Genomic DNA, 14,834 nt, shown 5'->3' with positions numbered 1-14,834 from the left:
ACTAAGGGCTGGAGAAGGTAGTGGCAGGCATCACCGTGGAGCAGCTCCGAGATCCCCGGGAGGCTCGCAGGCGCGCATCCCGCCAGACCGGGACGTCGCCCCCGCGGACGTCTCGGAGGCGGAAGCGACGCCGGAGGCAGGTGCGGATGGAAACTTAGTTTGCTGAGTAGAGTTTCCCTCGTCCCAGACGTGGCGTTTCCCAAGGAGCGGGCAGGACCTGGTCCTTCATCCCTTTCTAGTCCTGTAACTGTACTTACTGGTTCTTTGGTGACTGTCATCTTAGCTGTTAGTATTGTTTTCGTGTTATAGAGAACTCATGCTCACTGAGTGCCTACTGCGTGCGTATATATCCATCCTCTCATTTAGTCCCGTAACGGACCAGTCAGATGAGGAAGCTAAGGAACTTAACCAAGGGTAGATAGCATGTATCAGAACCTAGTTTAGCAGCCAGGTTGTTTTTTTGACATCAAACCCGTGTATGCTCCCTTTGTTACCCCCCCGGGATCTTTAATCAATAGAAATCCATGAGGGGCCATGTGAGGAATTCAGGCAAGGCTTTATTGGGACTCGTTTTGCAGCAAGAGGGAGCAAAACAAGAAACGTGTGGAGCGGGGGGTGTGTGTGTGTGTGCCGGGTGAGCTGGTCCCTTAAATGGGGTGAGGGTAGGGGGAGGATGAGTGGTTGAGGTGGGAGGGGTGGCTTAGGTGGTCTGCCCACCCCCTTGGTGGTGCTGTGTGCAGGGATCATGTGCAGTACTCTGCTTTTGCTCCTAACACGTCAGAAGTGGCAGTTAGCTTTTGGCCTCTTTTCTGTCTTATTCATAATTTGCCCCTGCTGTGCATGCATGCAGTTGTTTTTAGTCCCTTTGAGTTCCTTTGTATTTTGTTGTTCAAGGAGATGTTTGTCCAGGTGCAAGCACTCTGGTAAAGGGTCCCAGGTCCCAGCCTATGTCATCTTTTCCTCTCTGCCTTTACAGTTTTAGGATGTAATTCTATTCTAGATTTTTATTAATTCTTTTTTTTTCTACACAAATTTTTTTGAGCACCAGCATTGCTTGGAACTGTACTAAGGAATACTAGGTGATCAGAAAAGACCTGTTCCCTACTTTTGTGGAACTCCTACTCTAATGATTTAAGAGTTATCACATAACAGGACTTAATACACTATGATCTGTTACACTGCATCATTTATTCTTTTTTACTTGCCATGAAATCCTCATATAAGTGTCCAAATGATTAAACAAATTGAGTACATACTATGGAGTGGTCACTGTTCTGGTCACTGGACATATATTCCTGAGTGACAGGCAAAATACCCATCCTAATAAAGCTAACATTCACATGATCATAATTATTACTAAATAATATTAGATGCAATTTCTTCACCTCTGTGAAGCAATCCAGTCAGATGCCCCTGTAGCTTTTTGTTTATCTTTTTATAACTTATATTTCAAGACCCAGCTCTAATGTCACCTGCTCTGTGAAACCTTCCTTGATCCTTCTTCCTTCTTTGCAGACAGAATGAAGAACTCCATAGCATTGTGTTCATGGTTCTGTTTAGTTCAGTAAGCACTCAGTTGAGCATCTTCAATGGACCAGACCCTGTATGAGGTGCTGGGGATAAAGATATAGGTAGGACCCAGGCCTGGCTTTAGAGAGGCCCATAGCCTGAGGTTGGGGTGTGAGGAGTGGGGAACAGACAGGTAAACAGGCCATTATAATACTGTGTGGCACAGTGCCTCCATTAAGAGGTGGACTGAAGTGGTAGCACAGATAAGGGTCAATCTGAGGAGGGGGATATACAGGAAAGCTTCCTATATGAGTCAGGCAAAGAAGAGGGACAGAAGTGTGATAGGCCAGGACTGGAAAAAGCGAATGTATGCAGATGAGAAGCATTATTCTGTGTGTGCCTGCATGCGTGTGTGTGTGTGTGTGTGTGTGTGTGTGTGTGTGTGTGTTGGAGCTGGGAGGCACTACAATTAGATTGAGATTAGCTGTTTCAAGTCTGAGAGCGAGACCAGAGGTAGCTGAAGCTAACTAGGCAGGCAGTCTCTAAATCTGGAACTGGGACTTTCTTTTTCCCACCAAACAGGTGAAGTTCATACTTTTCTTAGGATTACTTTCTAGACAGTGTAACCTGGGGGTTATGTGCCCTTTCTAGCCCATTAACCATAAATCCACACCTTCTCACCTGGTATTCTCCATAGGAAACTGTACTTAGTGAATATCTTTTCCCAGCTTGTGTCTTATCTTTCAACTTTGTCTTTACTGGTTTTATCACGCATAAGTTTATTTTGTGTAAATGCTCATATAAATGATCCTTTCCTTTCTAATTTGTGATTTGCACTTCCTAATTATGCACTCTAGCCCCACCCCATTGTCCTAAAATTATTCTCTTGTTCCACCTTCCTGTCTATGTCTCTGTCTCTACTTCTTTTCTATCTATTTCTGGGATCTTTAGTCCTTTGGTATTTTTCTAAGCCCTAGGTGAGACACATTTTGGCGCAAAGGGTCACAGTAGGATATAATTAATGAGAAAGTTCAAGAGCTCTAAATGACAGGCTAAGAAGGAGTGCAATATTTATTTTACAGGTGAAGAAACAAAAGAAAAAGGAAGCCAGATCTTTCCCAAGATCAAAGATCAAGTAAGTACTATGCATCAGAACCACCATCTGCATATTCTGTAAGTTACTGGAGTTTTCTCCAACAGTCATCATCTCTAACATTTCCCAGGCAGCTATTTACTCATTCATTCACCCATCTAGCAGATAGGTGTGGTTGGTCACAAGAGGGATTTCCTGAAAGACAGGTTGACTAGATGACTATCTTTCCCATCCAACCATCCATCCATCCATCCCTTCATCTTCCCAGCACATTTTTAATGAGCTCTAGGCTCTATGCTAGACTCTGGGATTATATAGGTGACTAGGTATTATAGGCCCTGTAGCAGGTGGTAAGCTGGTAAGGGGAGAAAACAATTGCAGTAAAGTGATAAGTATTATACTAGGAGAAGTATGGGGTATCGTGGAAACACATAGAAGGGGCTTCCAACCCTTTTGAAGGTGGTCTGGAATCAGGAAATTCACAGTGCCCTGTGTTGAACCAAAGGAGATATCAAGATCACTCATTCCATGGTAATTATGGAATCTATCAACATTATGCGCCAGGTTTTAGGTGAAGGAGTGAAGAGATGAACACCATAGATGCTGTCCTTCCTCTGAAGGAGCTCAGAGTCTAATTAGGGAGATTAGAAATATGTATAAAATCCCTTGGATGCTGAGAGTACCATTGTACCCTTCATTCGGCTCACACATGTTTATTGGGTGTTTCCTATGGAAGAGAGACAGTGAATTGGACATGTTTCCAGACTTGGAGGGTAAGAGACCGTTGAAAGAGCCCCATCATGACTGTTAGTAATCTTATGAGGTAGAAAGAGGTCTGGCCATGAAATACCTATAGAAGAAAAACTCCAGAGTTTACCTAAAGCAGCAATTATTTCCCTCTGGAAGGTACAGTGAAGGCTTTATGGAAGTGATGGCATCTGGCATCTGGACTGGGTCTAGAAAGAAGCTTTTTTTTTTTTGTCCTATTACCTCATTTAATTCTTACAACAATTCTCCGAGGCACAGGTTTTAATCCTCATTTTATATGTGAAAAATCTGAGGCACAAAGAGGTAGTCATTTGTCCAAGGTCACTCAGCTTAGTGGTAGAAACTAGTTTCAAGTGTAAGTCTCTTGTCTCTAGAATTGTTGCCCCCTCCTGCTGCATCCCTCTGCTTTTCATATTTGTCATTTCCGGGAAACATTTTCTCAGGGCAACTGATCCGAGCTCTCCACTCTGCTCCTTCTTTGTACTGAATCTCTGCCCAGACCCTCCACCTCAGGGTCCCACATTCTTTTTTTTTTTTTTTTTTTTTTTTACCTTTAGAGATATAATTTTTTTTTCTTTTTAATTTTTTTTATTTATTATTTTTTGGGGGGTACACCAAGTTCAATCATCTGTTTTTATACACATATCCCTGTATTCCCTCCCTCCCTTGACTCCCCCCGGGTCCCACATTCTTGTCAGGGTCTCCCTTCCCCTGGCCAGGTTCCCAAACCTCTGCTACCCCAAATTGTCTGAAGCTATCCCAAAGCAGATTTGGGAATGAGTGGATTCCTTTAAAGAAAAAAACTCAGTCTCTAAGAGCTCAAGATTTAAAAATTTAGATCTTTGATTAGAGATTTCGTTCCTAAAGGAAGTGGCACTTGAGCTGAATCATAAAGCATGAGATCAGCCAGATGAACAAGATGGAAAGGGCTATTTTAGGCCAAAGGAGCACTAAGAACAAAGGCATGGAAGACCAAATGTTTTGGAGAAATAGAAAATGATTCGGTGAGGGGCTGACTGGAGCTGGAAAGTTTAAAACATAGGTCTCCAGGGGCCTTCAAGACCAGGCTCATGCTTGCTCGGTGGGAATCCAGTCACAAGACTTTTGCAGCATTCTAGGTGGGAGATGATGAAAGATTTAATGAAAGCAGTGAGTGTACTTCTGAGCTGGAATTTTCATGACTCAGTGATCAGTTAATGGAATCCCACTTCACCAGGCATCATATCTGTCAGACCTCTCTTTCTACAGCCCAGCTTGGATCACGGCTCTCCCCAGCTAAGATGTTGTCCATGGCTCTCGGTTACCTACAAGGTGAAGGCTAAGCTCCTAGCCTGGCACTGAAGGCCCTCAGGAGCGGGCACCATCCTTCCCATCTAGTCTTATTGTCCAGGACTCCCAAACACACGTCCTTCCCCTTCCTAGGTCAGGTTGTTTCTTTACTAAGTCAAATGTGCCCACTGCCATGCCCTCAGTTCTGTGGCCCTTCCTGTTTGAAATGCATATCCTTTTCTCTATCAGAAAACTCAATTCATCTCTCAGATCCTATTTATCCAGCTCAAATCCCATTATTTGCACATCATCTTGCCTAAAGTATGAGTGCCCTCTTCCATGAACTCAAAGCAAGGAACATATCTAGTGAACACCTAATATGTACCAGGCACTACCTTTCCAACTTGATCTTCTCCTTGTCTATTAAGTTAAATGTTTTACAGGTTAGGAAACTGAGGCTTAGAGGGGTAGAGTAGTTTTCCCAGTCAACTAGCCAGACAGAGCCAAGATTCAAACCAGGTCTATCTGATCCCAAAAGTGATGCTTTTAAAGTGTTTCACTGAGTTGTGGTTGATTTGAAGCAAAAAACCCAGGGCCTATCTCCCTCGTTATTTAAAGGGCTGGCCCATTTCTGAAGCAGTGAAGTGACCCTCTAGGGCCTTGGAGATAGGGTATATATTGGGAGCGGGGGTCCTGGTAGACTCACAGGCTGTGTTGGGCTGAGAGAGCAGCCCTGTCCCTTCTCACTCCTTACTTTCTTACTTTCCTTACTTGGCTCTCAGGGACATGGCCTCCTCAGGAGTCTACAAACTGGATGATGGGAAGCCTTACCTGAGCAACTGCTTTCCAGCCAAAAATCTGCTTCGGATGCCAGAGGAAGGTCAGGTGACTTCTCTAGTCAGTACCTTTGCCTCACACCCAGCTTCTGCTTCAGAATGTCTCTGACACCCGTTTCTTCCTCTTCAGCCCCTTCACTATTGTTCCCTGCCCCACCCAACCCCTTCCCTTCCAATCCATCTCTTCCCAGCAGCCTCAGGGAGCCTTATATATTTTTTTAATCTTATATATTTATTAAATTTTTCAAATTTATATACAATTTTCAAGGTTACTTTCCATTTACAGTTATTACAAGATATTGGCTATATTCCCCATGTTGTACAGTACATCCTTGAGCGTAACTTACTCTCAATAGTTTGTACTTCCCACTCTTTCACCCCTATTTTGCCCCTTCACCCCCCGCAACTGGTCACCACTAGTTTGTTCTCTGTATCTTTGAGTCTGCTTCTTTTATGTTATATTTACTAGTTTGTTGTATTTTTTAAATTCCATTTTTGATATCATGCAATATTTATCTTTCTCTGACTTATTTCACTTAGCATAATGCCCTCCAAGTCCATCCATGTTGTTGCAAATGGCAGAATTTCATTCTTTTTAATGGCTGAATAGTATTCCATTGTATATATATCCTACAGCTTCTTTATCCATTCATCTGTTGATGGGCACTTAGGTTGTTTCCATCTCTTGGCTTTTGTAAATAATGCTGCTTTGAATATTGGGGTGCATGTATGTTTTTGAATTAGTGACTCTTTTTTTTTGGATGTATACCCAGGAGTGGTATTGCTGGATCATGTGGTAGTTCTATTTTTAGTTTTTTGAGGAACCTCCCCAGTGTTTTCCGCAGTGGCTGCACCAATTTACATTCCCACCAACAGTGTGCAAGGGTTCTTAGGGAGCCTTCTAAAGTGCACATCTAACCATAGTGTTCCCTTCTGTTAGTGACTTCTTACTGCTGGTTCCTTTACCTCCTGCTCTAACCCCCTTATCCTTTGTTACAACCCATTTCCTTGTTTTATGCCCTGTTCCATAGTGTTCTAAAATATTTTCACAGTTTTTTAACATTTTCCCAGAATGTTCCAGCCCTCATTCCAGTTATCCAAACTCCTCCCGTCCCACAAGGCCCAGCTCTTCTCCCCCTTCTTCCTGTAGGCCGTGTCCAGCTACCAGCCCTCAGTGCCCATCCTCTCTTGTCAGCCATCTTCCTGTCTGTGCTTCTTATTTAATGTGTAATCATATTCTGCCCAGCTCCCAATAAAATGGCTTAAACTTGACTCTGCTAAGTAGTTTTTCAAACATTTATCTAGTTAAAGACTCCCCTGGGGCAGGGACCCCTCCTAATGCTGAGCAGAGCCCTGCCAATGGAACACTGCCAAGAAGTGTGGATTGGATTTGTTGCTTCGAAAGGGTAGAGCAAGGAAGAAGTACCCCTAGCTAACCCTAGATGAACTGATTTGCTGGTTATTCTGTACATGGAATAGTAGAAGAATCTTCTCTTCCAGTCTGTCCTCCCCACTGCTCTTGAGTGATTGCATTTTTCATGTAAAGACCTTCTTTGGCCGCCTACCTGTTGAAAACTCTCCCATGGAGCTCTCAGTATGAACTCATGATTTCATATCCACACCCTATCGCACACACATAGATGGACAGATGGAGAAATAAATATAGCTGTATGTATCTGCGTGTGTTAGTATATGTATGTATATTTCCTGGCCCTCTGGGGGCAATGACACCTCAGTCCCAAAGAGCATGCCTGGCGCCTAGATGTTGGTTTCTAAATACAATTCTCCAGTAAACGAAGCCAGGGCTCCTCAGACAAAAAGCTATTTCTAAGGCTGAGGCAAGAAAAATACATATTGAGCCTGGGACATTGTGTGGTGCCAGAAAATAAACCAGTGCTCAGAAAAATGATGGGGGCAATTCAAAAGGACTTAGGTGCCAACCTGAAGGAGCGCTCAGTGGCGAAAGCTGGAACAATATGAGCAGCAAAATAAATAGAGGTAGAATTGGGTTGTAATCTGTAGAATAAGTAAATAGTCATGATTCCATACTGATATAATTGTTATGAATACATAAATAAGTGAGGGAGAAGGAACAGCTCTTCCTTACAATAGAATTCCAGTTAATAAGTGTAGAAGGAATGAAGGAAATAGAAAATCACTTTTTTTTTTTGAAAATCACTATTAAAACATCACAGTAATACTTTTTACAGGCAAAGAACTTCTATGGATGCTGTATCAGTTAGGGTTCTTCAGAGAAATAGAACCAATAGGATATGTATGTTTATGTGTGTATGTGTGTGTAGCTCCTGCAAGTTTTGTCTTCATATACATATATTTGTATATATATGGACGGACACACGTATATAAATTATGTATATATATTTCAATAACTTGCTGGGATTTTATTTTTATTTATTTTTTTGGCTGTGTTGAGCCTTCATTGCTGCGTGTGGACTTTCTCTCTAGTTGTGGTGAGCAGGGGCTGCTCTTCATTGTGGTGCATGGGCTCACTCATTGCAGTGGTAGCTTCTCTTGTTGCGGAGCATGGGCTCTAGGCATCCGGCATCAGTAGTTGCAGCACGCGGGCTCAGTAGTTGCAGTACTCGGTCCCTAGAGTGTGCGGACTTCAGTAGTTGTGGCACATGGGCTCAGTAGTTGCAGCTCGCAGGCTCTAGGATGCACAAGCTTCAGTAGTTGTGGTGTGTGAGCTCAGTAGTTGTGGCTCAAGGGCTCTAGAGCACAGGCTCAGTAGTTGTGGCTCAAGGTCTTAGTTGCTCCAAGGCATGTGGGATCTTCCCCGACCAGGGATCAAACCTGTGTCCCTGCATTGGCAGATGGATTCTTAACCATTGTGCCACCAGAGAAGTCCCTAAATTATATGTTTTTAAGGAATTGGTTTATTAAATGTGGAGACTGGCAAGAATGAAAGCTGTAGGACAGGCAGGCTGAAAACTCAGAGAAGAGCTGATGCTGCACTCTTAAGCCAAAATTTCTTATTTCTTTGGGAAGCCTGTTTTTTGCTTTTAAGATCTTTCAAGTGAATGGGTGAGGCCCATGCATTATCAAGGATAGTCTCCTTTACTTAAAGTCAACTGGTTGTGGATGTTAGCTACATCTACAAAATATCTTCACAGCAACACTTAGATGAGTACTTGATTGACTTATTGCTTACCATAGCCTAGCCAAGTTGACACATAAAATTAACCATCACAGATGCTAGGATTAGTGGGTCAAAGTATGGTGAGAAACCGGATATTTGTATAGTCTTGAGTTATCTTTATTAATTACAAAGGGACTTCTTAGTAGAGAAACTAAGCTGACGCCACCTTGGCCAAGTGATCAAAATAAATATCACCAGTAATAAGACATATTGACATCATGTATGCCCAGACATGTTGTGCTGAGGAGGGCACAGCGTCACTTCCTGTCAAACTGCAAAGCCTTAGTCTAATTATGGGAAAACATCAAACAAACTCAGATTGAGGGACACTCTGTAAAGCAATTGACTAGTGTTCTTCAAAAGTGTCAGGATCATACAAGAAAAATAAAGACTGCAGAACTGTCACAGATTGGGGGAGACTAAGGAGATGTGACAACTAAATGAAATGTGAGATCTTGGATTGGATCCAAGAATAGAAAGAAAACATTAGTGAGAAAACTGACAAAAATCAAAGAAAGGCTGTAGATTAATTACTAACATTATGCCAGTGTTAATTTCTTGGTTTCAACCATTGTATTATGATTATATAAGATGTTAACTTTAGAGAAACTGGGTGAAAGCTGTACAGGAACTATGTATTATTTTTTACAACTTTTCTGGAAGTCTAAAATTACCTAAAAATGAAACTTTACAGGGGGAAAAAAACCTTCCCATGGATACTCTTCCTGCTGAAATCCTACCCCATTAAAACCCAAACTCCTTATTCTGGTCCTCAAGACATTTCAGATCTGACTCTGCTGACCTCCTCAGCCTCATGTCCATCTCCCCACGTACTCTAGGCCTTCCTTCCTAGCCGTGTTGGCAGTTTTGTCTGGCGTCTCTAGGAGTTTGGGCTATTGGGATAAGACAAAGGTCCATGCCCCAGATGGGGGCAGCCCTGGGAAATGAGTGTGTGGGCTCTCAGGCCCAGGGTGGGAATAGGAAGTGGCTCGTATCAGACATAGGGTGGGAGCTGCATCCAAGAGGCAGGATTAGCAGCAGTGGTCAGGTGAGCCCTTGAGGCAGGGGTAGTGGGCTCTGCGGGCAGGTAGCCAGTGGTCAGAGGCACCAAGCTGGTTCCCACAGCTCTGTGCTCTTCTTTTCTGTGGGCCCAATCTTTCATACCTCTGGGTACTTCCTGTGCTCTTCCCTCTGCCCAGTCTGCTTGGTTTTTCCATCTCCACCTAGTCAACTTTCAACATATGAGATGTAGCTCATGCCCTAGGCTGGTATATCCCCGCTCTGGGCTTCCCAGCACCCTTTACATTATTGAGCTCCTTTGTTATATTCTTCTCCATAGCCCCAACTTCTGGCACAAAGTAGATGCTCAGAAAAAAGTCTGAATGGATGATTGCGGGCGGGGGCTGTGGCTCAGGGTTTATTCAGCAACACTCACCATGTGGTACGCTCTGTTCAGGCCTTAGGGATACTGAGATGAATGAACCAAAGTCTGTGCTCTCATGGAGCTTCCACTCTAGGGGGCAAGACAGACAATAAACAGCGAACAAATACAATAATTACAGATTGCAACAATAAACTAGTGATGGAGAGAACAGATTCTAGAATGTTGTCATGATTTTTGTTAGGTGGGCTTACTAGTAAACCTCACATTCTTCTTTTTACTTAACATACATTTTCTTTTAATATACATTTTCTAGTTCTTTCTACAGTGAACATATATTATTGGGTCTTTAAAAAATGCCAACTGTCCTATCATTTTCTTATCCTGAGCTCCTCATGCAACTTTTGCCTGTAATGATAGAATCCAGGGTAAGATCTGGGAGGATGTCGGCCCTTGAGTTGGTGTCATACAATGGGCTTTACACAAGAGATCACAAATGGGGCAGCAACTGGCTGGCCCAGGAGAAACTGATCAGCTCTGCTGAAGAGAGTCAAGGAAGGCTTCACAGAACAGGAAGCACTTTATCTGCAATCTTAAGGAACAATTAAGAGTTTGGAGGCAAAAATGTGGAGGAAACAATTGGGCAAGTCATTCTACTCTTTGAGTCTTAGCCTTTTCATCTGTAAAACTGGGTGCCAATTAAATAAGACAGGTATATAGACGGCCCCCCTTCCCAGCTGCGGTATGGTATCTGGTGCATATTAGGTAATAAGCTAATTTGGTTTTAGTATTAAAGATAAATATTCTGTAAGTGCACTGGTTGTGGGTTTGGAGGAGTTTGCGCCTTTTCACTGCTCTGATCTTCTCAACAGGCCGAGGACACTGGGTAGTGGCTCGGAAATGTAGCCTCAAGAAGAAGCCCAGGGGTGTGGTTGAAGCACCACCTGAAGGTCAGGAAAGCCAGAAGGTTTCTTTTGAGGTTAGAGGAAAGAGAGGATCCCAACAGAAAAACCAAGTGGACACTTCTGGACATGTTCTGGACCAAGCTTTTCTGGTGAGAGTAAATGCATCCTGAAAGGCTTGCAACACCAGGTGATGACTGTCTTGGTGGGGCGTAAGGACTTGCCCTGCTTCCCTCTGATACAATTACCCCCAATCCACTCCAAGCTATTAGAGTGACCTTGGCTAATTGAGTACAACCAGGATGATGAAGGGACCCAGAGTTTTCTCTATATGTGAAGCTTTCTTTACATCCACCTTGTGAGATAGGTATCCCTATTATGTTGTTGCCATTGTGCAGATGAGAAGACTGAGGGCTCAAGAAGTAATATCCCTTGGCTGAGATCCCTCAGCTAGTAATTAAGACTCTGATTTACCCAGGATTAGAACTACTCGTAATTAGAATTCTGGTTTACCGACTGCAAAGACTGTGCCTTTACATTTTATCAGGTAAAAAGTCTTAATTGAGCCAGAGAAGCAAAGCATTAGGTCAGGGGGAAATTGAAAATTGAAAAATCATATTTCAGCACCTAGTAGGGTGTAAAGATTCCTACTCTGCTCTGAGAAGATCTCTCTAGAAGCAGAGGGATTGGGGAGGTCCCACATACTACAACCTTTGTCCTTTGGGTTTAGTGTCTGGCTGAAAGCCAGGGATGCTGACTAGATGTACCCAGTGTCTGGGGCAGGCTTTATGAAGGGGACTAGGGTGGCAGTGTTGGAGACCAGCCAGGTAATTTCATATCTGCTCTATGCAATGCTTCAGTGGCTTTGCAAAGAAAGACATGTTTTGTAAACCAATATTAGTGTGCAGTCCAGTGCTCATAGCTCCCTGAGAAGAACTCCATGGCAGCCTACTTTGTTCCCAGGCTTTGCTTATGGTTCCCAAAAGATAGGTTTCTGCACAGATCAGATGTTGAGACAGAGCTTTAAGGAGGCAGCTGGTTGCCTCTCACCCCAAGGTGGGTAGTATAAGCTTTTTGCAGAGTCCTGTGGAATTTCTTGGATTATTAGGTCCACTTCTCACTGGGATGAGGAAGGCTGAGGCAACAGTACTTCAGGAGGGGCAGAAGCACTTCCCATAGGGCTCTTCTTTTCCCCTTTGTTTTCAGCATGTACATCCCACACTAATTGAGATAGCTTGTTACCTGTGTTGCCACTTTGGGTAGCAGGAGCATCAGTGATGTTTTTCAGGGTAATGGGATACCTACCTGCCTATGAATGTTTCACTGGCACTTCACACTGACCTGCTGTACCAGTCCCCTTACTCCAAGTCCCCAAAACACCTCTTTTCTAGTGTTTACTGCAGATCTCAGTGGTGGCACTGTTATCTACTCAGTCACCAAACAAGTAACCTGGGGTTATCCTCGACACGTGTCTCTCCATCACACCCCCATCCCTGCCATTACCAAGCCCTGATACTTCTGTTAGTTGTCAAATCTGTATTCTTCTCCTCATCTGCATTGCCACCACCCTAATCTGGGCCACCATCATCTTTTATTGGGCTAACTCAGTAACTTGCTTACTAATTTGAACCAACTAGGATGCTTTTCTTTCACATAAAAAGAAGCCAGAGACATTGTTATTGTAGGGTAGGTTAATTCACTGGTTTAATGACTTCTTCCCAGGCACAGGTTCCTCCGTCTTTCTGCTCTTATATCCTCAGCACATTAACTTGGCCTCTTGGGCTTGTTGCCTTCATGATCCTGAGATGGCTGCTGAACTCTGGTCATCACATTTAAAGGATAACATCCAGAGGTAGAAAAGGGATTGTCGCTGTCTTATATCAATTTTTTTTTTTTTAAGGTGAGAAGCTTCCTGGAACTGGCCTCCCACCCCCAGCAGCCAGCATCTCATTGGCCAGACCTGTATCACAAGTCCCAACAGTCATTGGTTAGGGGAACATGGCCACCATGATTGGATTAGACAAAGTCAAGACTTAGCCTGTGGAGCTGGGGTTGAAGGATACATCCACTCAGAGAAATGTGAACAATATTGAGATTCTTTAACAAGGAAGAAGTAGAGAAGTGGCTCTAGAGAAGCCAGTTGACAATGTCTTGTCTCCCTCCCCACCTTTTCCTGTCTTCTCATCCTTTCTGTGTGTGTCAGACGTAGCAATTGTTATAAAATTTTTATAAAATTGCTATCAGCCCCCTGCCAAAAAACCTCTGACAGCTTTCCATTGACTATAGGATAAAATCCACACTCCTTTTCAGATCCAGCTTGGACACAAATGATCTAATGGCCTGCCTCGCCTTACCGTTTTTATCCTCTCAGAAGCACCTTGCTTTCACCAGCCTTGATAGCTTTCACAACCCCTGCCACCTGCTTTCACGGGACCAACTCCTACTTAACACTTAGGTATCAGCTGAAATATTACTTCCTCAAGTGAGTATTTCCTCACTTCCACACTGAGGTTAGGACCTCCTATTACTATTTCCTATAGCATCTTGAACGTCTCCTCTGAAATATTTATTACATTTATAAATGCTTGCTCCTTGGCTTCCATGCAGTTTTAAGCTTTATGAAAGCATGAAATATTTCTTCTTTTTCTTCATTGTCTTTTAAATTCCTAATTCCATGCCTAAACTAAACTAAATGACTTACCATAACTAAATAATTAACTGAAAAAAAGGAATGGGGTTTGATTAAAGAGAAATAGAAGCTCCAGAGCTGAGATTTTCTTCTAGCTTTTTAACTATGAAAGGCAACATATGGTAGTCCTAAGAGCATAGTGTTTAGTGTTTACAGATTTGGATTCAAATCATCGATCCGTCACTTACTGGCTGTGGGACCTCAGGGAAGTCACTTTATCTCTTTTAGCCTTGCTTTTCTCATTTTCGAAGAGATATAATCATACTTATGTCATAGAGGTTAATTAGGATTAGGAGAAAGATTGTTGATATATTTAGCACAGTACATGGCCCAAAGTAGTGCTTAGTAAATATTTGGTGAATAAATGAATGAATGAACAAGCACACAAATTATGACAAATGTATGAGATTGGTAAAGCCCCAGAAATACAGATTTTTTTTAAGAGCCAGGTAGAAGAAGTAGGGCCCAGAAAAGACAGAAGGAACAAAGAGGAAGGAATCCTCCTAAGAACCCCATAAAGTCAATGTTTCCATCCCCATCTTACAGATGGGAAACAGTGGTGGGAGAGCTGAGGTGGCAGCTTGATTCTGAGCAGCTCCAAAGCCTGTGCTCTTTCCACTGTGCCAGGCTGTCCTCCTCAACAGGGAGTCATTTGTGGTCTTGGCCAGTTACATAAGCTTTGTTGGGGCCTTGAGCGCTGATTCTGTGCACTGTGTTCCAGCTGAAGCACCACTGTGTGAAGAATCCGTCAGACCTTTGCAACATTAACGTGAGCGGCCTGAAGTTCTCCAAGGTAAGGCCAGCCAGCAGAGATGTGATTGCGGTGAGCCAGATCAGAGGTGGCTCCTGGCTGTTTGACCACTGTACTTCCAGAGTCCCTGGGGACTGGGAATCTGGTCACAGGGAGAGGGAGGGTCAGACAGGGACTCACTGGGTGGAGACAACATTCACAGACACAATCTTTTGCTGTAAATTTGGTATCCCATGTGAAATGAGTTAAAGGAAATAACTAGGCTTATGGAAGTGATTTGAATGTGCATAGAATTTTATTGGGGTATGATTCATTGTATGACACTGAGTTCCCATCAGAAGAGCCTACAGGAGAAATTTCTCTCAGGTTTCAGTGCCAGGAGTGGTAGCGGTTCTCCCAAGATGCTGGTTTGTTCTCAACTCACAGACTCTGTGACTTATGTAATGAGTCATGTTTCTTTCTTTGCACTGGCTAAT

General features: G+C 43.2%; 1 protein-coding gene across 12 annotated transcripts in view; it reads left to right on the top strand.

Moving 5' to 3' along the window:
* The first annotated feature begins 12 nt into the window (after window positions 1-12).
* The window catches only part of XRRA1 (X-ray radiation resistance associated 1), a 90,214-nt gene continuing 75,392 nt past the window's right edge, over window positions 13-14,834 (top strand). For 4 of the 12 annotated variants that reach the window (XM_057749951.1, XM_057749949.1, XM_057749948.1 and 1 more), the window contains exons 1-5: window positions 13-140; window positions 2,592-2,644; window positions 5,422-5,519; window positions 10,889-11,070; window positions 14,329-14,400. In XM_057749951.1, coding sequence (XP_057605934.1) covers window positions 5,426-5,519; window positions 10,889-11,070; window positions 14,329-14,400 — 348 coding nt within the window. In that variant the 5' untranslated portion in view covers window positions 13-140; window positions 2,592-2,644; window positions 5,422-5,425. Of the gene's footprint in view, window positions 141-178; window positions 286-2,591; window positions 2,645-5,421; window positions 5,520-10,888; window positions 11,071-14,328; window positions 14,401-14,834 lie in introns of those variants that run through there. The other 8 variants (XM_057749945.1, XM_057749946.1, XM_057749947.1 and 5 more) reach the window with 8 other exon arrangements.

The sequence above is a fragment of the Hippopotamus amphibius genome, chromosome 9, assembly GCF_030028045.1.
Source record: "Hippopotamus amphibius kiboko isolate mHipAmp2 chromosome 9, mHipAmp2.hap2, whole genome shotgun sequence".
Lineage (NCBI taxonomy): Eukaryota > Metazoa > Chordata > Mammalia > Artiodactyla > Hippopotamidae > Hippopotamus > Hippopotamus amphibius.
The sequence above is the reverse complement of the archived record's forward strand: the minus strand, read 5'-3'. Positions and strand labels throughout refer to the sequence as shown.